This window comes from Anas acuta, chromosome 1 (genome assembly GCF_963932015.1).
Source record: "Anas acuta chromosome 1, bAnaAcu1.1, whole genome shotgun sequence".
Lineage (NCBI taxonomy): Eukaryota > Metazoa > Chordata > Aves > Anseriformes > Anatidae > Anas > Anas acuta.
The window spans coordinates 102358483-102382899 of record NC_088979.1 but is presented as its reverse complement, the minus strand read 5'-3'; the positions used below and the strand labels follow the sequence as shown (position 1 = coordinate 102382899).

General features: G+C 37.0%; 1 protein-coding gene across 5 annotated transcripts in view; it reads left to right on the top strand.

The window, feature by feature from the left end:
* Positions 1 to 24417, top strand: part of USP25 (ubiquitin specific peptidase 25) — a 93125-nt gene that overhangs the window by 20953 nt on the left and 47755 nt on the right. For 4 of the 5 annotated variants that reach the window (XM_068690569.1, XM_068690545.1, XM_068690553.1 and 1 more), the window contains exons 2-5: positions 395 to 472; positions 1544 to 1688; positions 11000 to 11123; positions 17030 to 17192. In XM_068690569.1, coding sequence (XP_068546670.1) covers positions 395 to 472; positions 1544 to 1688; positions 11000 to 11123; positions 17030 to 17192 — 510 coding nt within the window. Of the gene's footprint in view, positions 1 to 394; positions 473 to 1543; positions 1689 to 10999; positions 11124 to 17029; positions 17193 to 24417 lie in introns of those variants that run through there. The other variant, XM_068690560.1, reaches the window with a different exon arrangement.

Below are 24417 nucleotides of genomic sequence, written 5' to 3'. Positions count from 1 at the left end.
AGAGTAATTGGGAATTGAATAAATTGGTTTTGACGGGAGTTCAGTAAATTATTTCCCCTACTGCCACTGAAGACCAAGTTAGAATTTCATTTGTTTAGGAGGGCTAATTGTGGCTTTATGTAGGCCCTTTATACTGATGCTGTATAAGCTCACTCATCATTCTTTTGTAAAAACAAACAAACCCCATCAAATTTGAGAATTAAAAGTGCTCAAATTGCAGGAGCTAAACCCAACTTGGATAATACCGTCTCTCCCCCTTTAGTGGTACATAAAGCGTATACTTGGTGGTACGTAAAACGTATAAGAGATGTTTGTAGAGAAGGATGCTCGTCAGTAGCAGTGGTTTTGCTGTAACTTGGCTCTTACCTTATTTTTCATCTGTTCGTGTTTTTAGCACCAGCAGACGTTTTTGAATCAGCTGAGGGAGATCACTGGTATCAATGACATCCAGGTACTACAACAGGCACTGAAGGTAAGGTGGATGTTGGGAAGTGTCCAACTTGTAGCTGAATGTGTACCTCTTGTCATTAACCAATTGTGAAAGCCATAGAACCGCATCCTTTCTTCACTTCTCTCCTTACCTAGCTTGAATTATTTTTAGATGTATTTTAGGGGGAAAAAACTATTAATGATGGCTTGTTCACTTTAGAAGCAAGCCTGATCTGTTTTGATAGCGAGATAAAAATTAATCTGGTGATCAAACATGAAAAGACAGGAATGGTATGACTTGCCTGGAAGGTAACCTTTGGCTCAGGTGTTTGATATACTTTGATGCTAGTACAGCTGCTTGACACCTGATGACTTAAGCTCTTTAATTGTTTTCTTATCAAGGTGTAGCAAAGTTTTCTAGCATGGACAGGTCCTGCTCAGCGTACAGAACAAAGAACTTCTGAGCTTGTCACTCTTTGCTAATCTGGCATTGTTTCTCTGCTTCTGCAACCATCATAAATTCTTTCACAGCTCAAGAGAGTTTTGATGCAAGTAAAGACCAGCAGATTTCTCTGTGATCTGTTTCCCGAAACAGATATAAATAAAAATCCACTGTATCCAACAAGCAGACCTTTTTAGCCCCTTAAAAATAGAAAATGAGCATTTAGTCAATTTAAACCATGTATATAGTTATTGCTTTTGATTGAGCTTAAGTCTTCTACACAACTGCCCTTCAAAAAGCCAATACTTCTGGCCTTAAAATTGAAATGGTAGATTTTTGGAAGAATATGATTAACTGCTGTTGAAATCTGTGAGAGTGGTCATTATGGAAGTTGATGGGTTGACCTACACTACAGTATCTTTGTTTTTCTGTCATAGGTGGTGTTCTATTGAAGAAAATTTTTATAAGCTGTTTTGTTTAGAAATAGTGAAATTTGCAGAATGCACAAGCTTGGAAATTTTATTTTCTTACCAGTAATTCACCTGAAAATATGATATGTCATTGATCTACTAAGTTGCTTGAAATGTTGTCCCTCATTGTTGACAAGAAAGGAAAAAAAAGGGGGTGAGGGAAGTCTCACTTCTTGTGTTTTTGTTTGTTTGATTGCTAAAGGACAGCAATGGTAATTTGGAGTTGGCTGTGGCTTTCCTCACTGCGAAGAATGCCAAGGTGCCCCAGCAAGAGGAGGCAACTTACTATCAGACAGCACTTCCTGGAAATGACAGATACATCAGTGTGGGCAGCCAGGCAGACACGAGTAGGTATTTTTTCATTTCATAAGATTAGTTTTAAGGCAAGGAAACTAAAAACTTGCCTGTAAGATGACTATTAATCTTGACTGATAATTCTTACTTAACAATTTTTAGAGTATCACTATCTTTATTTATTTCAACTTTTTTTTTTTTTTTAAATTTGAGCTATCTTTTAAGTATTACCTTTAAATGTACTTATGGTACTGATGTACCTATCAGAGGGTGAGGGTGAATAGTTTTCAGTCTTTTTTTTTTTTTTTCCTTCTTTCCCCTCCCTGTTACAGGATTTATTTGTGGGCTTTACAGTACATAACTAAAGGCAATAGCTGGATAGTCTGACAGTCAAAAAATTTTTTTTTGAGAAGAGTCTACTAAAGCGTTTCTTAATATGCTTAAGAGTAGCTTCTCCCTAAAAGAGGTGACTTTTCCAGAGGGACAGGTGAGAGGGTAGCATCTTGTAGTGAAAGAGTAGGTTTCAGTATGTGAAATTAATATTAAGTATTTAATTTTAAACAATTTTACCTGGTTTATCAACTAGGTAAACTAGTCCCAAAAACTTATATTTCTCTGAGTCTCACAGATTGAATTACTTTGCTTAGGTGTATAGTTAGTTTTATGGAGAAAAAGTAAGGAAATAAACATTAAAGCAACCATACTTTTTATGCACCGGTGATGAGGAAACTACTGACAAGAAAAGTTTTGCTTTCTTGTGGTCCTGCATATTCAGTGTGTCTTGCAAATATGGAAATAAAATAAATAAGGGAAATAAAAAGAAATTAAAGAAAGTTTTTTGCAGATGGATTTTAAAAATTTGAGTTGCTTGATGCTGTCTTTCCTTTCCAAGATTCTAAACGTAGTCATCCAGTCTTTTTAGTTAAAATATATATTAATCTTCTGGCTATGTGTGATGTATATCTTTGTAGCTTTTATAAGTTAGTAGAATTACTTAGCTTCAGGCACAGCAGGATTTTTTCTTTTATTTCACTAATATTGGGTTGGCAATGGTGGCAATATTGTAAAGAAGTTTATGTAGAACTCATTGTCAATTATACAGTTATCTTTTTGTCTCTGACACCTCAAAATAAACACCTTTTATTTTAATGTATTTACTTTTTTAACTGGGGATGAGTTTATTCTCAACATCTCAGATCTGAAAACCGTGTTTTAATCATCAGCATTATGAGCATCCTGTATAAAATACATTGTGCACTATTATTGGTTGAGGGTTGTATTAACCTTTACTTTTAGAAAGAAAACACACACAAAAACCCACTACTTAGTTTTGTGACAAGAAATTGGCATTAAGTAAGTAGAGACTACTTTCTACAAACTTACCATGCTGTTGTTATCCAGTAATGAAGATCTACTGTGGCAGTGGAATAGTAAGCTGGATTCTCTTGCAATCTGTGTTTAATTAGATTTATTCTATTAATCCCATTAATAGAAGTGTTTAGTTTTGGCATCATTTAATGTGCTATGTAACCTTATTGAAGATACAAGGTGAGAGGAAAGAGTCAAGCCTGCAGAGTCAATATTAACTGTGACTGATGATCAAACTGAAAAGAGCAATTCTTCAGTTGCAGATTCCAAGCTGGATTTCAAGATCTTCTCTTTTCTAGAGCACTGAAGGCAGACCTAAATTCTTTACAATTATATAGCACTCTAAGTCAGTAGTTAAGAAGTGCCAACTGTTGTTGAAACATTAGGCAGATGTTCTTGACAACTTTAATGTCTACTCAGCTCCTCATTGGCAAAAAAAATGAGAGCCCTTTGCCAACTTTTGCTGTTTCAGTTAGACTGAAAACCAGTTAGGAAATAAAGACATCTTGGCCAACTCTTCCTCATGTTGGAGGGACCCCAGGGCAAGAACTAAACATCTACAGCAAAGCAAAAATCTAAACCAATCTGATCATAGAGCTCTCTCCTCCATCTGTAAGGCAAGAGTTCCAGTAAAAGCTTCTTGCAAAATCCTGCAGTTCTCTCATTGTGATTTGCTTGTCTGCAATTATTTTGATTATTAATTTAAAAAACGCAATACGTTTAATGTGGACAAGTTTCATGACCCTTTGTTGCTAAGTTCTATCACATTAGGGAGTCTCATGAAAGACAGTGGATGATTTGGGAGAAGAGAGTGGAAGCATGGGTACAGCTGGAAAAATACTCAGTAACGATAGCTTCAGTCATCAGCTCTTCCTTCTCAAAACAATGCTGTTACCACTTCTCATCATCCACGTGCAGTTGCTGACAGTACATGTATCTTGCCTTTCAGATTTGACCCTCTTTTCCTATCACACATAGGTGTAATTGCATGAAGATGATTATAACTCAGCCTTACTGTTTCTTACTGCTTAACTACGTGTGTGCATTTGGAGCCTAGGAAGTTATGAGTCACCTATGTTTGCAGTCCTACCAAGTTAGGACATTCAAACTGAGGATGATACAGGAACAGATAAATAACAGAACTGTCTTTTATAACCCACCCGCCCATCCTCCCTCCCTTCTCCCCCCCCAAAAAAAAAGGGGGGGGGGGGAAGGGGATGACAGACAAACAAACAAACCGTCAGCCACTCATCAAGGCTTTTGAGTGTATGCTAGGTGGGCTTGACTGATGGCATTTCTTTGAAAAGGTTACTTAGTTAAGGGGTGAAATAAAAGTGTATATAAAAGGAAATCATACCTTAACAATCAGTCTGGATTGTGATGCATTGGTTCTATCAATTATGACAGTGGTTGTTCATCAGTTTGCGCAAGTAAATAGTATTCAGTATGTTAGAAGGTATAAAGAAGCCCATATCCTGCTGTTAGCAAATGTGGCATTTCAGCATTGGCAAAAAGTATACTAGAGCCTGCATAAAGGTTTTGTCTCTTTAAAATCAGACTGACTTGTACAGTCAGTGTTACTCATGATACTTGCCTTTTTGCCAGTTCAAAACAGAATGTGCAAGCACCTGCAAGTACAGCATTTTCACGTCAAGTGATGCATGCTTTATTTGATCCGTTTGCAAAGGTGGTACTACCCTTTTTTAAGATGTAATCTGTTAGCTGAAAGTGCTTAAATATTAGGGTTGCAATGTACAAGTGAAACTTTTTAATCTCAGATCACTTTAGTATTCTGCTTAGTTGCATAAATCCTAGGCACTGTATTTAAAGCAAAGCAAAAGTAGTAGCATAGTAGTAATTTACAATATTTTCAGTTTCTTGATATCTCTAGAAACTTTTTAATTTTTAATTTATTTTTAACAGTTGTTCAGTGTATTTTTATCTATGGTTGCACAGCAGAACTCTTGCATTTCCAAGCATCTATCCCTTTGCCTTCTCATTATTTGAGAAACTTGCAGAACCCAGGGTTAAAGGAAGCAGCAGAATAAAGAGAAGACATGTACTTTAGAAAAAGTGTTGTCTTTGAATAAAATAGGTGTCAAGACAAATTCTCTCCCACCCTTATTTTGAAAATTCAAGAATTCTGTCACAAAAACTGAATTATTAGTCTTTGGAATTGTGCATTCCACAACCAAGACAAAAGACCTGAAGTCCTTTTATAAGAACATACATAACTACAGTGTAGCTCTAGAATGCCACACACACAGGCATCAAGCTGTAGAATTCATTTCTTCTGTGGGGATCTGACTTACATATCATCACGCTCCTAGAGTTTAGGTCCTTTGCAGAAGTTTCAAAAAGTCATTCAATCAACCGCTTTCAACAAGGCACTCCTAACTGCACCTAAACTTATGTTTATATAATCTATTTTTTAACAACTCTGTTCCAAAGACACTGAAAAGTTTATAGAGCAGTTTGTTTAGTGTTTCATTGATCTTAATTATTGACTCATAATGTCTTATTTAAATTCCTTTTGCTTCAGGTTAAGCACTTTACTCTTTGAGATATCCCATTTGGAAATCAGTACAGTTCGTTCCTTTTGTCTGAGATGAAATATTGCATATCTGAAGATTGTGTATCATGATGTTCCCTCAGAGTTTTCTCAGCTCAAGAATAAAGAGCTTAAATTATTTGTAAGTCTTTGGCCATGTATTCTATACCTAGTGTCATTTTTTTCCTCTCTTCTGGATCCTCTCTGTGTTCTGTGTTTTTCTTGATATGTAATACTGAAAAGAAGAACCAATGCCGCAGCTGAGGTGTTTTTTTTTTCCTTAAAAAAACAACCAACCAACCAAAAAAAAACCACAAAACAATCCATAAACAAACCTAATCTATTTAAATGTCTGTGTCTTACTCTGTCGCTGTACCTCAGTGCAACACTTCAGATTTTCTTCAACACTGTGATAATGTGAATTAAAAATTGAATGTGGATCTGCTGTAGCTCTTAGGTCCTTCTTGGCATGAGTCCTGGTCTGCCCCATTCTGTAGCCATGCATTTTATTGTTTCTGTGAGCAGAATTTGACACTAGTTCTTTTTGTCACATTACCCAGCTTGGATATCACTATGCCTCTTCATGATATTTCCTTCTATTTCAGTGATTATTTGTGTAATCTCCTATCCAGTTTCCTGGGAGTGTCTCCAGCTTGATATGGAAGGGTCTCTTCTTCAAAATGTCAGGATTCTTGTACCTTGAGGCTCTCCTTTCATCTTAGTGATTCACATGTTCCTTTATCCCTCCTTCCAGTCCTTGCCACTGTGAGAATCATCATTTCAACATGCTATTATCCTTACTCAGATAGCATGCATGGAGGGAGCACCTGGGATTAGGAATTTACTGTGAGATGCTGGTGCCTCATATTTGTTAGCTATTTCGATAATAGGCAGGTTTCATCAGAACTGTTTGGGTTGGCTAAGCACCTGCTGATATGCTCTGTATTCTTTCCCCATCCAGGTTGAACTGAAATTGGCATATACACCCAAATAAATTCCTTAAATCTTCACTTGGGAGCCCAAGTCCATCACAATGTTTAACACTGCAGAATAGACCGTAGAAAACAGAATCTTGCTTAGGTCTGTTTGTCATAACTAAAAATAATGTAATCTCAACTTTTTTTTTTATTATTATTCTTATAATGTTGATGTTTTGAAATTGGAGTCTTGCTGCTGGATTTCCATACTTGGCACCTGTCTGTTGAACCCAGCAGCCCTGCCCCTTCATTTTTCCCTCCCTGTGCCAGAAGTTGCATCACAGTATTTGTTTATTGCTTGTCCCTGTGTTTAATTACTACTCCAGATCTTTCCCTCATGCTGAGTTTCCCAGCCTGCCTAAGCTTGAAGATTTTATTCTCTGCCTTGTCCTGGTACAAGTAACAAGTTGACAAGGCAATAATTACTTTGATGACTTAGGCAATTACTGAAGTAATTTCTAAGTAAACAAACTGATAAGAAAAGTATGTAAGAAAAGAAAGAAGATATATGAATGTATATATGTGTGTATTTATTACATATATTAATATATTTGTCACAAATTTCAACATACAACTAAAAGTTGCTTGTAAGATAATTACAAGTGGTATCAACCTCTGGACCTTATGTACAAGAAGTGTGCATTATTATATAATAACATTGTGAAACAAAAACACCTCTGTTAGTAAAACAGCTTATTAATTCTGCATACTAACTTCGAATAAACATCATGAATGCACTAAGTCATACTGTTTGGATGGGCATTTTTTCCTTTCATAAAGATTGTTTTCAGAAGCAAACTTTTTTTTATTTACTTTGTAGTCACAGCTTAGTTAAGAACATACATTTCTGAAGATTGTGATTTACGATGAGTACCACCTTTGTAAGTATAAGCCACTGTGAACTAAAGTGTTCTTTGGCCTAAATGAGAGCCATATTGCAAAGTCAGGTGACTATAAATTTGGAATTTTTCCTTATACCTTTATGAAATAAAGGTTTATCTTCAGCTCTATCACAGTAAAGTTGCATATATGTCTGATAAATACTTTGGATAGAAGTCAGCTTTTTTCAAGCTTACTCCTTGAACACAGAAATCAGTTAGATAGGAAACCTAAGTAGAACAGCAAACAAATTAATTCCACTGCTAGTTCTTATAGAATAGATACTGCCATTGGTTTGCATTACCACTACACACTTGAAATAAGTATTTAAAAATACATGTTAAGATTGAATTTATTAATAACTATGAGAAATCAAAATGATTACACACATAAGTTAACTGCTGAAAATTGGACATCTTTCCACTAAAAAAAATCCTGTATAAGAATTTACAAGACAAGGCTATTAAAGTAACAACAACAAACTTGCACAAATATCAGTTATTATAACTACGTTTCTATAATCTATGAGCAGCTGACAGGGTTGCAAACTATGCAGATATGTAAGCTGTTTTTTGAAGTGTTTTTTTTTTTTTTTTTTTTTTTAATTTATATTACAAGAAGAGTTTAGTCTCAGACTGTTCCCCTTTTATTAGGACTTTTGCTGAGATCTCCTCTTTACACTTAGGATTCAAGCCTGAGCTGTGGCAGCTGAATGAGTTACTGTATCAGCAGAAATGCTGAAGAACATCTTAGACATGCTCTAAGTACAGCAAACAAACTAAAATACATTAGCATAAATCCTCAAAACAATTTATTATACATTTGCTACAGATGAAGAGCTTACATGGAACGGTTTACCAGTGATCATCACATATTTCAAAGTTTATTTTTCTGACATAAGTTATCATAGGTAAAACCTGTGTGATACACATTAATCGCACTGATCACATGTGGTGGTAGTATCTGGTAGCAGCTCTGCACCATATTGTCCTTTTTTTGGTGCAAATAAGGAACAATGTGTATGCAAAAATGACATTTCTGAAGAGAGAATGTTACAATGCCTGCTCTAATCCCTGCATGACAAAAGAAGCTATTCTGTTAACTTGCTTTTTGAAAGGAAGTCGAAGTCAAGGATTTGGGATTTTAATATTAAAATGATGTAATCACTGGTAATAAAGTTCTGAACACGTAGGGTGGTGCTATAGATTAATAATGATTAAGGGTCTGGAAAGATGCAAAGAAATAATTTAATAAAAGTGTGAGTTGGATTTGACCTTGATATTCTGTGTTGGTTTGTATAACAGTGGGAGCTTTTGTTCAACGTGTGATTTTCAGCTATGAATTGTTTTCTGGAAAATACTCCCCATCTAACTTTCTTCTTTATCATTTTATGAGTTTTATCTCTCTACCCTTAAAAGAGACTAGCTAAAGGAATCTTCCCCTCGTTAAGTAGTTGGTCAGAGTAATCTCATACTTTACCGGCAGCATGTATAACCATACATGCAATGGATAGAGGCTTGTTTCATGTTCAGTTGAGACCACTATCTTTACTTTCAGAAAAACAGGTCCTCTCCAGTGGATCAGAGGTGTTTGTGCAGGACTACCTGTGAGTGGGTAGAAAATACAACGCAAGCAATGCATTTTAGAGCATAATAGGCAGCAGTATGTGTAGTAACAGGATACTATCACTGCTGTGACCCTTATACCCTTGCTCCTGTTCCCAGGTTGTAGAACAAAGCCATCCTTGTATGTGACCCAGGTCGAGGTATTATTTTAGCCTGAATTACATTGTTCTCAACATGACAGAGTGTATATCAAAAGTCCTGTGGGTGTGACCGCTGCTGACAGTTCTTGTAATTACCGTACGACTTTTGAAGGAGAAATTCAGGCATCCAGAGCTGAAGTATCCTTTTGACACACTTGAGCTGACTGTATAAAACATAATAATCAAATGATGAAGTGCTGCTTTTGTGGTCATAGTGTCTTCTCATACTTTCAAATCATGACAGATCTCAGAGTTCGTTTTGCAGGTAAGAGTGCTCCCATTAGAAGCTCACTGGGGGAAGAAAGGCCTTAGCTGAAAACTAATTCTTGAAGATGCTGGTGTTAATGGAAAAGTTCCTTTTTCAACTTCTCTTTAGTTTCAGCTTTCTGTGAGAACGAGCCATTTCTTTTCATTCCCTTTTCATAACACATAGTTATGGCAATGATTTTTGTATCACGAGTTCATTGTGAGAAGCATCAGAAACATCAGACAAGTAAGCCCAGGGAAACAGTGTAAGCTATCTCTACAGTGGGTTAGCCCATCCAGGAGAAAAGTTGGAATCTAAACAGAGAAGCTCTTTGGGAATGAGTTCATCTCTTTTTGTGAGAAGTCAAGTTTGAATTTGTTTCTTTTCCTACTGGAGCCTTTTAATGTCTAACATGCAAACCCCAGGCTGGAGAGTAATCCCTTCTGTAGCTCTTTGGGTAAACTTTGGCCTTTGAAGAGACAGAAGGAAATGCTCCGTGTGTGTGTGTGTATCTGCCATTGCTCTTGAAAGTCACTTTTGCACCTTCCTTCTCTTCCTGTCTGGCTGACTTGCAAATTGAGATTTTTGGCCCTTGAAATCATGATGACCAATGACCTTGGTTTTTCTGAAGGCCTCATACAGCTGACAGGCTTTCCTGTCAGCCCTGACTTCTCGAGGAAGTGGGTCAGAGCCCACCTGGGGAATGCCTTGTTTAGTGTGGTGTGCAGTGAATGATAGCAGTCCTTTTTATTCAGGAGGGGGAGAGCGAGCAGTTGCCACGCTCAGGAAACAGGGAGATCTGCAGAGGATGTTAGGATCTGATTCTTTAGATAATTAGGACTGGAGAGGAAGTAAGAATAGCATTGTTTTCATGTTATTACCTGGTTAGTATCCCATCCAGCATTTCCTACTTGTCCAAGTATGAATCCTTATTTTGACTTCACTATTCACTTTCTTAATTTTCCTGTTGAGAGGGAATACTTTCAGCAGACAGAAATTTAAGTATGTTCAGACAATGAATACACAGACAGGATGCAAAAAGAATCATGTTAAGAAAGGAACTCTCCCACATGCAATGAAACTGTGTAAAAGTTCCCATGTACAGAAACACTTGTTGAATTTGGGGCTTCTACCTGTATTTTGGGAAAGCTCAACACACATTCTTCCATGACAAGGAAAAAATAACTGCTCAGTTCAGGTACCGTATTTAAGGGAAGGTTGTTTCCTCCTCACGTACCCTGGAAGCAGTAGTAGCTGAACTAATACACTTAGGTGCATTTCTTTGAAAGGGCTTTCAGAAACAACTTACCCCATAGCTTTGTGATACTTAGGACCATGGGGAGCAAGGAAGAGTGCTGGCTGTCATATCTTAACAAGAGCAAGCTGCTGAGGTTTTATTTGGCTTCGAGATGGAAGGGAACAGTTAGCACAGTTAGTTGTTGGAAGAGAGCAAGCCACAAGAGGGATGGACTTGAATGCAGGTTAGAAATCCTTGGGGGTTCTGTCTCCTCTACAGTAAGACTTGCCTTTCCTTCTGTTTCACTTTTAATTTTGAGAAAGATAGTTTTGCTTTTCAGATGTGATTGATCTCACTGGAGATGATAAAGATGATCTTCAGAGGGCAATTGCCTTGAGTTTGGAGGAATCAAACAGGGCATTCAGGGAGACTGGAATAACAGATGAGGAACAAGCCATTAGCAGGTAAACAAACAACTTATATAAAGCAGAAATTAAAGAGTTGGAGATTGGCCTGTATTGCATTTTATTACTTAATTTTAATTTAACAAAGAATAACTTGTTTGTTTTCACTTGTGCTACTTATATGCCTGGCTTCAGGATGTTGCTTTATTATATTGTATGTTCTACACTGGAAAATAGTCTATTATGTGTGGGCTAGGAGTTAATAGTATGTTTCATGTTGATGTATTTGTTTAAATATTGAGGAAGTGGAAAGAGATAGAGGATATATGGTCACATTTAAATAGGACCTAAAACTAAAAGTTTCTCTTTTGTATCAAGTAAAAAGCAATGAAATTAAAAGCTTAAAAATTATCTATCCTGTTTATTTTTATACTTCTCATTTTATAGTAACATTTTCTTACCTCTGTGATAAGGCTGAGACTGGGGGAGGGGGTGGTGATGCTATGACTTGAGTATACTAAGAGCAGCTACTATATTTTAGCTGATTAAGTATGTTATTAACCTATTTAATGAGTAGGATTTATAAACATTGCTTGAAGTTAACTTCTTGGTTTAAAATTTTACGAACTTAACTTCCACAGCTTGGGGGTGATAAGAGTCTGTAAGTTAACCTTGATCAGATTTTACAATACCTTTCTATAGTGCATATTTATATGTAAATATAAATACAATTAAGAAATATTTGAAATATATTTATATTTGAAATATAAATATAATTACAAAATATTTGCAATAAGCCTGGGTGTAGAGCTGTGTGGGAGTGGTTTTGCTTCTTTAATCTTTGGCTGTCCTTGTTCTGGGGAAGAATGGCAATGGTTTGATCCTTGGATTGGAAGCTGAAATACTGCCTGCTTGTAAAAAAAAATGAATACATAAAATATTTATACTTTAGGTGGGAGAGATTTATCACAATAATTCTTTAATTCTTTTCCTTAGTGCACTGTATTTCGCAGATGCAATAGATTAATCCATTTAAGTCCAATTCTAAGAATACGGCCAGTATTACTTTATCCACAGTAATTGTCTTTTTTCTTTTGAAAACCAAATGTACTAATTGTGAGAATCAACATTCCAACAAAGTGTGCCCCCCCAGTCTTTATGGGAAAATAAAGACACATCTAGTTATTTGCATTCAGCATAATATATTTTAGGAAAGAAAGGTGGGGTGAGAGAGAGAGATTTAGATTCTTAATAGTTGGAACAGGATATGTGTGTATTCAAGATTATCATAGAAGTTCCCTCCAATTTTAGTTCAGAAGTTCAGCTCTTGTGTGCTCCTTTTTGAAGGACAGAGTCATCATAATTACAGAGCTGTGATTTAGGGAGCCACTCAGAAATATGGGCCTATGTCTGGTGTCTGGATAGGAAAGCCTCCCCCCCCGCCCTGTCTTTTTTTGTTGTTTCCTCCCCAGGCTTTTGACTGCTTTTGCTGCATTTGCTTCTTGTGAGCCTTGAAGCTCTAGGTTTGTTCTGTAGCCTTTGATTTTTAACTTCTCAGACTGAAAAGCTCATTTTAATCTTACCCGTTTAGCTCAAAACTAAATATTTTATATAAATTATTGTGTAACTTTTTCTGGTTGCAGAAGACAGTGAAGTAGTATGCCACTTTTTTCCATATGTAACACGTAAAAGAGCACGTAACACTGTTTGGTAATATACAGAGAAAAATGGTATTTTGTTTTAATGAAACTGTTAGGTATATTTGATGGCAAAATTGCACACAACAGCATGGGCCAATTTAAGTTGCTTGTTGCTACCAAGAGGGGTATGGCATACCCTCTGTAATACATCTTCTATGCTTGCTGTAGTATTCTTTGGAGCATTTGTTGCACCAGTCTAGTTCCAAAGCCATACAAGAATATTCAGGAACAGATCCAAAGCATGTCATGGCACAAGAAAAAAGATGGGACTTCACTTTTGAATGGAGAAGACTGAGAATCCTGGGATTTTGGCAGCATTGAGGTGTTAGATGAACTCAGTTACATATCAAGATATGCCCTGGGTTGATGGCAAATTATGTCTGAGTTGTACAAATACAGGAATTGCAGAATTCTTTCTCTGAGCCATTCAGTCAGTTTCTTGAAGGGCAGGACTTCAGACTATTAAAAAAATACTTTGTAGCTAACACCCTGTAGAAGAATGTTGGCATTCCAATAGGAATCACAGTATCTGTGTAGGACTTTTAACAACAAGTAGAGCAGTGTGATTGTAAACAGGTCAAGCTGCACCCATTTACTATTGTTTTTCTAAGTTAAATAAGAAGCAGAAATCAAATAGGAACTCAGAGATAAATACATTCAGGATGGAATCTTGCATTTTTAATAATGTAGAACTTGTGCATATTTAAATAATCTTTGGTGCGGAGGTAATTTTTTCCAAAGGTATTCATACTAGTTTGGAATCTAACTTGCAGTGATTTTGTTATGGTTTCCAAGGGAGCATTAATGGAATATCTTGACTTGTATAATTAATGTTGTAATGCACGTAGAATTTGTCTTCCTGAATGTAATTGCCTTGTGCTGCTTAACGGGGACAGATCTGATTACTACGTAGGTATTAAGAGGAGTGCAGCTGGAATGTCCAACTGTCCAAATGGAGCATCTTGTACGTGGCATGTTGAAAACTTTTTACTGTTCCCTCTTTAAATCTCCAAGGGAAATTTGTATGTTCAGTACATTTACTAATAGGAAAAATCTTCTCTCATCTGTATAATTTTTCATGGATTGAATGAGAATGAGGCTGGCCAGAGAGGGCTTCACTGGGGAAGCTAGTACAATGACTAAAGGGAGAAGTTAGCTGACAGGAACATTGTACCTAGAGTAGTGGCCATGTTAAAATGAAAGCCATGAGTGGCCACGTTAAAATAAGTGCATAAGGAAGTGCACAACCCATGGGCACTTTTATTTATTTATTTTTACATGGTCATTGAACCTGTTGGGGACTGTGCACTGTGGTTAAGCATTGTCTGTGTGGATAGAAGGTGAAACTGGGGAGGGATGTAGGTTTACTCCTGGCCAGCCATAAGGCAGTCACAATATGAAGACCTTTTCTTGTTGTTTTTTTTTTTGCTGAGTAGCCTGCCAAAGTGGGCTTTCCTTCAGCATGTTTAGTGGGCGTCCTCAAAATAGTTTGGCTGCACTTTTATGCTGCAGGTTTGTTTTGCCCTGTTTTGTTGTTGTTGTTGTTGTTTTTTCTTTTTCTGATTAGCTCCATGCAAGCAGCTCTGAAAAGCTGCTTAGCTATGCCCAGCTTGCTGTTGCAAGAAATAAAACACTGCTTTTAAGTCCCATTGCCAAATCTGGCATTAAATAACTCTAATTTAAAAGTTACCCTCTGAACAAGATTCCAAAACGTGGAGGTGGGGAAGCCTTTGGTCTCACGAGGCTAGAGACATGCCATGCGCTGCACATAGCTGATGGTTTTGCTGCTAGTGACAGCTGCTGTGGGCTCTGATGGTCACAAAGAGGGTATTTTAGCTGCTTATTCAGGATTGCTAAGTTCTCGTACTAACTTTCTGAAAAGATACTCATTTTGTTCAAGAACAATGCATAGATGGGCAGGGTACTTTGTCAAGGTAGTATCACAAAGCAGGACTTTGTTGTTTGGGTTGCAGTGAATGTTAACAGAAGAGGCATTCTTGATACACCGGAAAATACATTTATATAACTTTTGAGCTAATCACTAGTTTCTAGTTTAATGTGCTCACTTTTCTTTCAGTTTGCATCACAACTATCATTGTGGCTGAAAATGAATTTGGCATACAGAATGTACATGTTCTCTCTGAGGAGAAATCGTGATTTTTTCCTTATTTTTACTTACAACATCAAGTTCTGAGAATCAAATACATCAATCAATACAGACATGAAAACTGACCTGAGGTGGAGCTAGAAATGAGGAAATGTCTCAATTCCTTAAAAAAAAGGAAACACAAAACCAAATATAATAAAAAATTTACTATGCAATTAAATTGATAAATGACCTTATTCTTAAAGTCTGTAAACAGTTTTGATTTGAAAATATATATTTTCTGAACTTGAATCTTGAAATATCTTGAAATATTCTTGAGGTCGGGGAAAAAAAAAGTTTGATTGTTTCCATGGAATGAAAGTAGTATGGAGCAGGTGCTGTCTTGTTACAAAATTATTCTAAATTCATTTCAGTCTGTCAGTTTTCTAGTCAGTTTTAAAGATCCCTTCAGTTTAGTTTAAACAAGTTTAGATAAATCTTCCTGAAGGAGAAATCATTTAAAATAAGTATAACATTTGTTTTGAATTGATTTTAGTGTCCTCATCAAATCACTTTTATTCTCAATGCAGAGATGCACTGTACTTCTAATGCTTTTGAAGGATTGTGTCAGGGAGAAGAATCTAAGTGATTTGTTACATTTTGGGCTTTATCAGTCAAAAACTAAATATCAGAAATTGACTAGTCCCAAGGAAATGACGAGTTTGAAATTCTGCTAAGTTTTATTGATACAGAGTTGGTGTTTATACCAAATGGGCTCTTAAATTCTAAAATTTTCTTTTTTTCAATATACATAGAGATAACAAATGAATATATTCCCCAAATCATTTGATGTACTGCACACATAAAGTTTCATAATTTTATTATGTCTTATAACATACCCCTTGCTAATTTCAGAAGAGCATAGTTCAAAACAGAAACAAACAAAAACCAAAACCAACCAAACAAACAAAAAAGAAGAGGAAACTGGGGAATATATTGTGTGCTTTTTTTTCCCTGCTACTTCGTTAGTTTTTTAAAAAATTATTTGATTTGAATAAGGTGTTCAAATTTTGTCTTTTAGGAACCCCATTTATAGACCAGCATAAACCTGCTCTTCTTTGATGTTTAGTGAGCCAAAGGGGGCAACGTTTCAAGCTGCCTAGACCAACCATTTAGATGCTTGTAATGCAGCTCCTGAAATGGTGTGCTTGGTGAACTTAGAAGTTCAACAGCAGCTCAGTCTTTTTTTATAACAGTTGGTCTAGGTGGTTTTGGGTAGTAGCAGTTATGCACATGCCAGGCAACTTAGACTATTAGTTAGAGACATTGCTTTATGACCTGGCTGTATCCGTCACTGCCATCACTACTTAGAATATGAAGCTACCACAAATTACCTTTAAGGTGTGCTTTGTCACCAGGCTAAGGATATGTGCTGACATAAAAATACCATATTAAGTGAAGCTTGAGCTTGGGAACATAACACTTACCAGATCATACTGTCATGTGAAATGTGGACGTTTGACAAAGATAATGTAGGAAAAGTTTCCTGCAAAGAGTAAGGTCATTGATGCATATAATTAACTTGTTTGATGCCATTCTAAAAAATGTGGGGAGATATGTTTCTGTGGTTCATAAAGTAATTACTTGCTATGTAACACAGTTAGTACCATGTTATAAGATGCAAAAAAAAAAAGGGGGAAATTAAAAAAGCTTGCCCATTTTTGAAATTTACCTAGATAGCTTTTGTTTCCTATTAGCAAAATAAATATTGGTGATGTTGGGTTTTATGTACCAATAAAATTTCTACATTGGCATTTGTAGATGGAAGTGCTACACTAATAGTGGTGCCTAAAAGTTCTTCTTGTCCATCATATTTTAATCTAGTTCTTAAATAATTAATGACTTATAGACATGGTTATCATATTTATAGCTCTTATAGGAGGTTCGCTCACTGATATTCTTTTCCAAAAGGTAACAGAATTACTGTAATGTAACTAACTGTAAAATGGCGTCTTGTTTTTGAAGATACATTATTGCATGTAAATCCACTTTAAAACCAAGTTCAGCAGCAATAAGTTATCAAATGATGCAATTAAAATGTCTGATTTGGTAACTGAAAGTGTTTTATGTATTTTTTTTTCCTTTGGCTTACTTTTTTCCCCTTCCTTCTATTCCCAAAGAGTTCTAGAAGCCAGTATTGCAGAAAATAAAGCAAGTTTAAAGAGGACGCATCCAGAGGTATGGAGTGACTCTCCAAACCCTTATGATCGAAAACGGCAAGACAACTGTCCAGTAGGATTAAAGAATGTTGGAAACACGTGCTGGTTCAGTGCTGTCATTCAGGTAAGCACCATCTTTCATTAGCTCTGAATATTCTTCATTTTATTTAATGTGAGGTAAGTTATCTTAAGTGGATAAGATGTCTGTTTTCCTTGGAAGTTTAGGGCATTGAATGAAACATGTTTGAGTTACTGTATTTACTACTGCAAATCTTACCTTGGCTCATCTATGTACCTGAAGATTATAAAGTACTAAAGCTAACTAAGTGAAGCTTCAAAATAGTGTCTTTTTCTTGGTGTTGAAGATGAGTGGAGTCTCTGATGATCCTGAGTGCCTGCAGCTCATGCTGACATCAGTGATGATTGTGGATGCATAGAAACATGTGAAAATTGGATTAGGGATGAGAAATAGACTTTTTGTATTAAAAGAAATGTGCGAATGAGTGGAAGGCAGTGGCTGACTATGTAGGTAAAGGAAATGAGACATCCTCAGTCATGGAGTGCTCACGAGAATAGCTACGTGGGGGTACATAGCTGAGTAGGGCAAAAGAAGAAATAACTGATAGAGAATAAACCTTAAGAAGCTGGAAAGCAAAGGTGATATGAAGGTCAAAGTGAAAGATATGGATAAAGTTGCATCTGTTTTAGACTGTTACTTATTACAGCCAGTATGTGTGCTCTTAGTCCGTTTTTGTGTATATACAGCTGATTGCTGACTTGTAATAATTGTTCAGCTCTACCTATATGTAGAATTCCTATTTCATTTAATTAGAAACCACCTTTTTTTTTTTTTTTTGATAAAGTTAGTAGGAAAATGAGTACAGATTCTGCAACTTGTCTGGTGGAATCTAATGTTCTACTCTCATTCATTGTATAATTTTGAATCCATCTCTTAAAAGTTTGTTAGTTGTGACTGTTAAATCTATATGTGTTTCTCTAGTTACCTTCAAAGTCATCCAAACCCCTAAATAACTGTGGCTAAATCTGGAATATGGTAGGATTTTTTAAAATATATTTTAAAATTTATTTACAAGAAGCAAATTCAGTATATTGTAACTTTTCATAGTCTGCAATTTTCAGAGGGATAAAATATTTAATACCCATTTTCAGCACATCACTGTCAGGCTGAAGCACTTCAGATAAAAAAATATTGTTACTTTCATAATGATCAGTGTTATACTTTGGCAGAGTACATATAGATCAATGTTCTGCCTAGCAATTTCCAAAAATGGATGCTTGCAGAGAATACAGAGTAAGTATACACTATACACGATACTGCTCTGTTTAAAAAACACTCCCAAGCTTTCAACTACTTTTATCTTGGGGCAGTGGTTCTTGATTGTTTGCAGCTTTAGTTGGTAATCCCCACTATACTTCTCTTTTATGCCCTCATCTCCCTTGAACCTTGCCATCTTCTTCTGTTCACGGGGTCCTTTGTGTAGGGGTTCCATAGTTCTGCTTCCTGTTGCGGGAAAATCACCTCAGTTTTGTTTTTGAATCTGACTCCCACTGGCTTTTTCTGGTAGCTTTCATGTCAACTGGTTGACAAGTCAGTTAAAAGTTGATTGCTGTTACATTTCTGTAGACTTCAGTCATGATTCTCTTTCTACAAGTTGGTGGTGTCTTTTTTCCAAGCTGACTACTGAGTAGCTGCTTATATAGAACCTGATCTCACCTCTGATCAGCCTCCTTGTCATTCTCCAGATCTTTTCTATCTCTATTAGCTTTTTAGTTGAAGAACCAGAAAAATTCTTAAAGTGTGGGTGAGCAATGAGTTTATGGAGTGGTGCAATGGACAGATAAAGGCTTTTCAAGAATGAAAAGCAGGGATAGGGAGGCAGGACTTTGCCTTCCTTGTGAAAAAGCAGTTCAAATGTATGCAGTGCTCGTGTGGGAGGGATGATAAATTTGTTAAGATGAGAGTTTTTGGTCAGGATCAGAGAGGCTCATAAAGATGACATTATGTTTAGTCTGTTGTGGACCACCTGACCTGGATCAGGATGTGAAGAAAGCCTTCATTAAAGGCAAAGAAGATCTGTAAGTAGAGGTGGGCTACTCAGGAGGAATTTGGAAACATTGCCCAGGCATGAAAGGATGGTGTTACAAAAGCTGAGGTGGGGTTAATGCTTGCAGAGAATGCATATGGTAATAAGAAGAGCTTTTGTTCCAATACTACTAAAAAAAAAAAAAAAAAGGCAAAGAAAAAGAACCTGGGACTGGTGCTGAGCAGAGCAGGTGATTTTGTGGTAGTAGGTTCATATGAGGTTGAGGTACTTAGTGCTTGCTCTGTCTTGGTCTTCAGAAAGGAGGTCTCCCAGACCCCTGTGCCTCCCCTGTGGGAGAGGAGCTCTGAGCTGTGGGTGAGGATTGAGTCAGTGGTTACTGGAGGCAACTGGACCCATATTAAGTCCATGGGACCCACTGAGCTCCATGCAGTGGAGCTGAGAGAAGAGGGCCAAGTCCTAGCAAGGTTGCTGTCTGTCATTGTTAAAAGTTCACTGAGAATCAGAGAGGCTTCTGATAACTGGAGAAAGGCCAAAGCATCAACCTGCAGAGCTATGGGACGGTTGGACTCAGCTGACTGCTGAGAAGTTGGAGCCGGGCTTTGCACAGCAGTGCATGTTGGGAGGACCTCATGAAATTCAACAAGGCCAAGTGCAAGGTCCTGCACCTGGTTCGGGTCAATCCCACACGTCAGTGTAGTCTTGGTGATGAATGAATTGAGAGCAGTCCTGTAGAGAAGGACTTGGGTTACTGGTGGATGAAATACCTGACATGTGCCAGCAATGTGCTCTGGTAGCCCAGAAATTGTATCCCATCTGCATCAAAAGAAGTGTGACCAGCAGGCTGAAGGAGGTGAAGAATCTCTCTCTACTCTGCTCTAGTGAGATCCCACCTGGAGCACTGCGTTTAGATCTCGGGCCCCTAGCACAAGTGAGACATGGACCTGTTGAAGCAAGTAATGAGAAGAGACACAAAAATGACCAGAGTGCTGGAAAGCCTTTCCTCCTATGAAGAAAGGCTGAGAGGGCTGTGGGGGGGAGTGGGTTAGCCTAGAGAAGAAAAGGCTCTGGGGAGACCTCATTGCAGCCTTGCAATACATAAAGGGGGGCTATAAGAAAGATGGGGAAGGTCTTTATCAGGAACTGTAGTGATAGGACAAGGGGTAACGGTTTTAACATAAAAAAGGGTAGATTTAGATTAGATACTCGGAAGAAATTGTTTTCTATGAGGGTGGTGAGGCCCTGGAACAGGTTGCCCAGAGAAGCTGTGGATGCCCCATCCCTGGAGGTGTTCAAGGCCAGGCTGGATGGGGCTTTGGGCAACCTGGTCTAGTGGGAGGTGTCCCTGCCCATGGCAGGGGATTGGAACTGGATGGTCTTTAAGTCCCCTTCCAACCCAAACCATTCTATGGCTCTGTGATAGAGAATGGGTTTATGTATAGGTAAGAGAGATTTGGTCTAGATTTAAGGAGCACTTTGCCCATAAGGACAGGCAGGCAGTGGAGGAGACTGCACAGAGAGGCTGTGCAGGCTCTGCTGAACCTCAGAGGCTTTCAGGAGCTGCCTGGACAAAGCACTGAGTAGCTGGGCTCATCTCACAGGTGACCCTGCTTAGAGCAGGAGGTTAGATGTCCATCAGTCCCATTTGAGCTGAATTACCTTGTGATTCTCTAGTCATGTTTTCTGTTACATTGTCATTCTTTCTTAATTATTTTGTTCTGTTTTTGGCTACTTGCATTGACTAGATGTTTTCATGGAACTACGTGTCAAAAACTCAAAGTCTTACTTGAATAATTATAGCTTTCAGCCCATCATTTTCTATGAATTTTAGGATTGTTTTCCACCACGTACCTCACTATACATTTACCCGTATTGAAATTTACTACCTTACTATATAATCACTCAGTGCTACATGATCCTTCTGTCAGTTCATCATTGCCAGCTCTTGTTTTTACCACATTGCATGCTCTGTACTGAGCAGGCTTGGTCATCTTGATACTTGATCCCTTTTCTAGATTCTTTCAGAATATGCTCACCAGCATAGACTGCAGCATGGACTAAGAGAATTTGCAGTAACCTACCTTCAGATTGGACCAGACTACTTACTCCTGCCCTCCTTCTCTTTTTATTTAGCCCTTTATCTGTGCCTGGACCTTCAATCTTACCTCGTGGCTGTGTTGTTAACATTTTTTATTGAATCACTTCTTCAGAAATCATTCTGAAATCCCAGTAGGTTGTATACATTGGATTGCTGTTGTACTTTTTTTTTTTTAAGGCAGGATTTACTTAGGTGCAGGTAATACTTCAGATAATGGAATGGAAACACTTCTGTATTTGTTCTCTGTACCACCTCCCTTGCCACCTAACCAAGGTGTTATCTTCATGGGCCTCTAAGCGTGTACTAAACTGTCATGTTTGAATAATTTTGAATTTTCTGTTTTTCAGAGATCTTTTGATGTTTTTCTTTTTCCTCTCTCTTCCTTTCCCTGTTCCCTCACATGCATAGCTTTTTTTCCAATAGCAGAAACGTTTTCTTGGTGCCAGTATAGAGGAACATTTTATCTCCATAAAGCTCTTTGTAGAGGTAATATGACTTGGCATTTTACCTTCTCAGTTGTGTAATCAGATTTTTACATTCTGTAACAGTTCCAAATGTCAGGACTACTGATTTTAGGTGCATTTGTATTTTTGTAAAATACATATATTTTTAATTCATAAGGACTGCAAATTCTTGAATAAATGTTTTCAACGCAATTTTAATTTTATGTCATTAATCATAGAGATAAGGACAGCGGCTAGGGAATGTAAAAATGCTAGACCTATGATCTCATGTTATTTATACCCAGCATGCAACATTATACTTTGAAAGAGGATTATAAAGAGGACTAGCTAGTTCTTATGGTCATCACCCATATTATGTGAAAATATGTGGCATTTGGAATTATAATGTTTTGACCCTAAAAGATAGTTAACCTTCTGTATTTAGGTCTATAGAATGTAATTCAAGTAAACCACTGAAAGATTTATAACTTCAGTTGGTTGAAAATTTAGGTTATTAATATTGTCTGCCAGCCAGAAAGACTTATGTTTCAAACAACCACCCCAGGAAATTTAATGCATGTTAATTTAGAGCATTAGCTAATACCATATTTATTTTTCCACAGGGCAGATTGACTCCTTGGGTTGCATTGACTATGTAGAAGTATTTTCAAGCTTTCTTTAGGAGTCTTTTGAAACTTGACACATCACATAGGTCAACAATATCTAAATGTTAACTAATGTCAGTCACAATGATATATTGTGTAATATAATCTAAAAACTAAATTGCATAGAAAGGACAAAAAAATCTTTCTATTTAAGGTGTGCTTGTTTAAAAAGTATCATTTTGACATTTTGACAGTTTCCTTATGCAATGTATATTGTTTTTTATAGCTACCAATTAGCTGACTTAGTCAAATGCCATCATCAATCTTTGTTGTATTTACATTAAGAGCATGAAATTCCTTAAAATACATTTGTAGTGAATGACAGCAACCACAAGCCTCAAACATGTCCAGAAACATAAATATTGCCCTTTAATCTCTATTTGTGTATTAGAGCATTTATGCATACACACATGGAAGTCATCCCCTTTTGTAGGGGAAGAGGGTAGTCTTTCTTCAGATAGCTCCAGAACAAAGATTTGTTTTTAGCAGTTACATTCAGTATCACTAGAATTAGCAATGATATTTTTCCTTAATGTAACTTTCAAAACCTGTCCTGCTGTTGATGACTGAGTTTAGAAAGGAGTCCCCAAGAAAATATGTCAAAACAAAACTGTATTAAAACATGTTCACTTCTTCCTTATCTGCCAAGAAACTTATCAAGTCCCTTAACAGTTTTCCCCTCCTTTTGAGCTTTCAATAAACTCAAATTTTTGAAAGGAGTTCACCCATACATGCTTTTGCTACTGCTTAGGTAACTTTTATAGAGGTATCTCTAAATCTTAATGTTTTAGTTGATTTCTAGAATTGTTTGTTTGTTTTAATTCTCATTATTGTAACTGCATATATCTGAACTTGAAATAGATCCTAAGATATCAAGGTCTTTAAAGAAACAAAACACGAATATACTGCTTTTTTTCTCCTAGATTTCAGTGGTTCCTTTGTAAAATTTAGTTCTAAGAGTTTATAGTCTGAACCTTGAGTCTGAAAAGGGTTCATTAATAATACGTTTATTAAGCCTGTGAAGTGTTTCTTCTTTGTCATGCTGAGCATGAATTAATTGTCTGCAGGACTTAAGATGTAGAATGCGTATAACTCACAGGGCATGTGCACTACTGAGCCTGTTGGAATTGTCTGTAGGCTTGTTACTTGTGCATGTTGTCTCCAAGGTCTTTTACTTTTAAACATCGTGCAAGAATATCTTTCTGACGAAGTAGGATTTTAGTTGTGTGCAAGCAATGTTTACCCCTTGAAAAAGGTGTCAAGGGAGGGAGCGCGAGTAGCTGGCCATTCAGTGAATGCCATCCAGTCAGCGCACTAAGACATGTTCTGATGGAAGGAAGAAAGAGTGTGTATGGGATCACATGAAAATTGCACTGTAAATGCTGTTCTATTTCTGCCTCCAAGTCCCATACCTAAAGTAGTAGATGGAGTGTTTATCTGGGACTCACGACTTCCTGAGTGTTTATCTGGATGGTAGTTACCCATTCAAGCAAATGCGTTATCCCAACAGGACAGATGGGGTTTGGCGTCTCCATAGCCTTTTCTATGTGAGTCTGTAGGAGTCTCGGCAGTCACTGAAAGCCAAGACTTTTTTTTTCTTTTCTCCCTGAAAGTGCATAGCTTTCAGAACAAAGAATTAACAAGCTAGTCTTATAATTCTTTGTGGTTGCTTTTAAATTCAGGGTCCCTAATACCATTTCTGGTATTCTACTCATTTTGCGCTTAGAAGAAACCTTATTTCTTTCCTTATTTCAATATATTTGGAGCTAGGATCTTACTTGATCTGAAGCTTTTAGTTCTAGAAAGCCAGCTTGATTGGTGAGAATCAAGCAAATGTTTTCTTCCCAGTTGTCGGCTCAGCTATTGTTCTTCCATCTTTGAAGCAGTTTTCTGCAAGAAGCTAATTTCTGAATTGTTTTGTTTTTCCTGTTTGTCAAGTTGAATGAAAGGGATTGTGATGGATGATGTGGCCAGTATGTTAATAGCAAAATGCCTTTTATTATGTAAAAGAGTTGCATATATGTACATTGTACATGATTCTCTTGCTTCCCTGGGCATGTAAATGGAAGGCTTGGTGTTG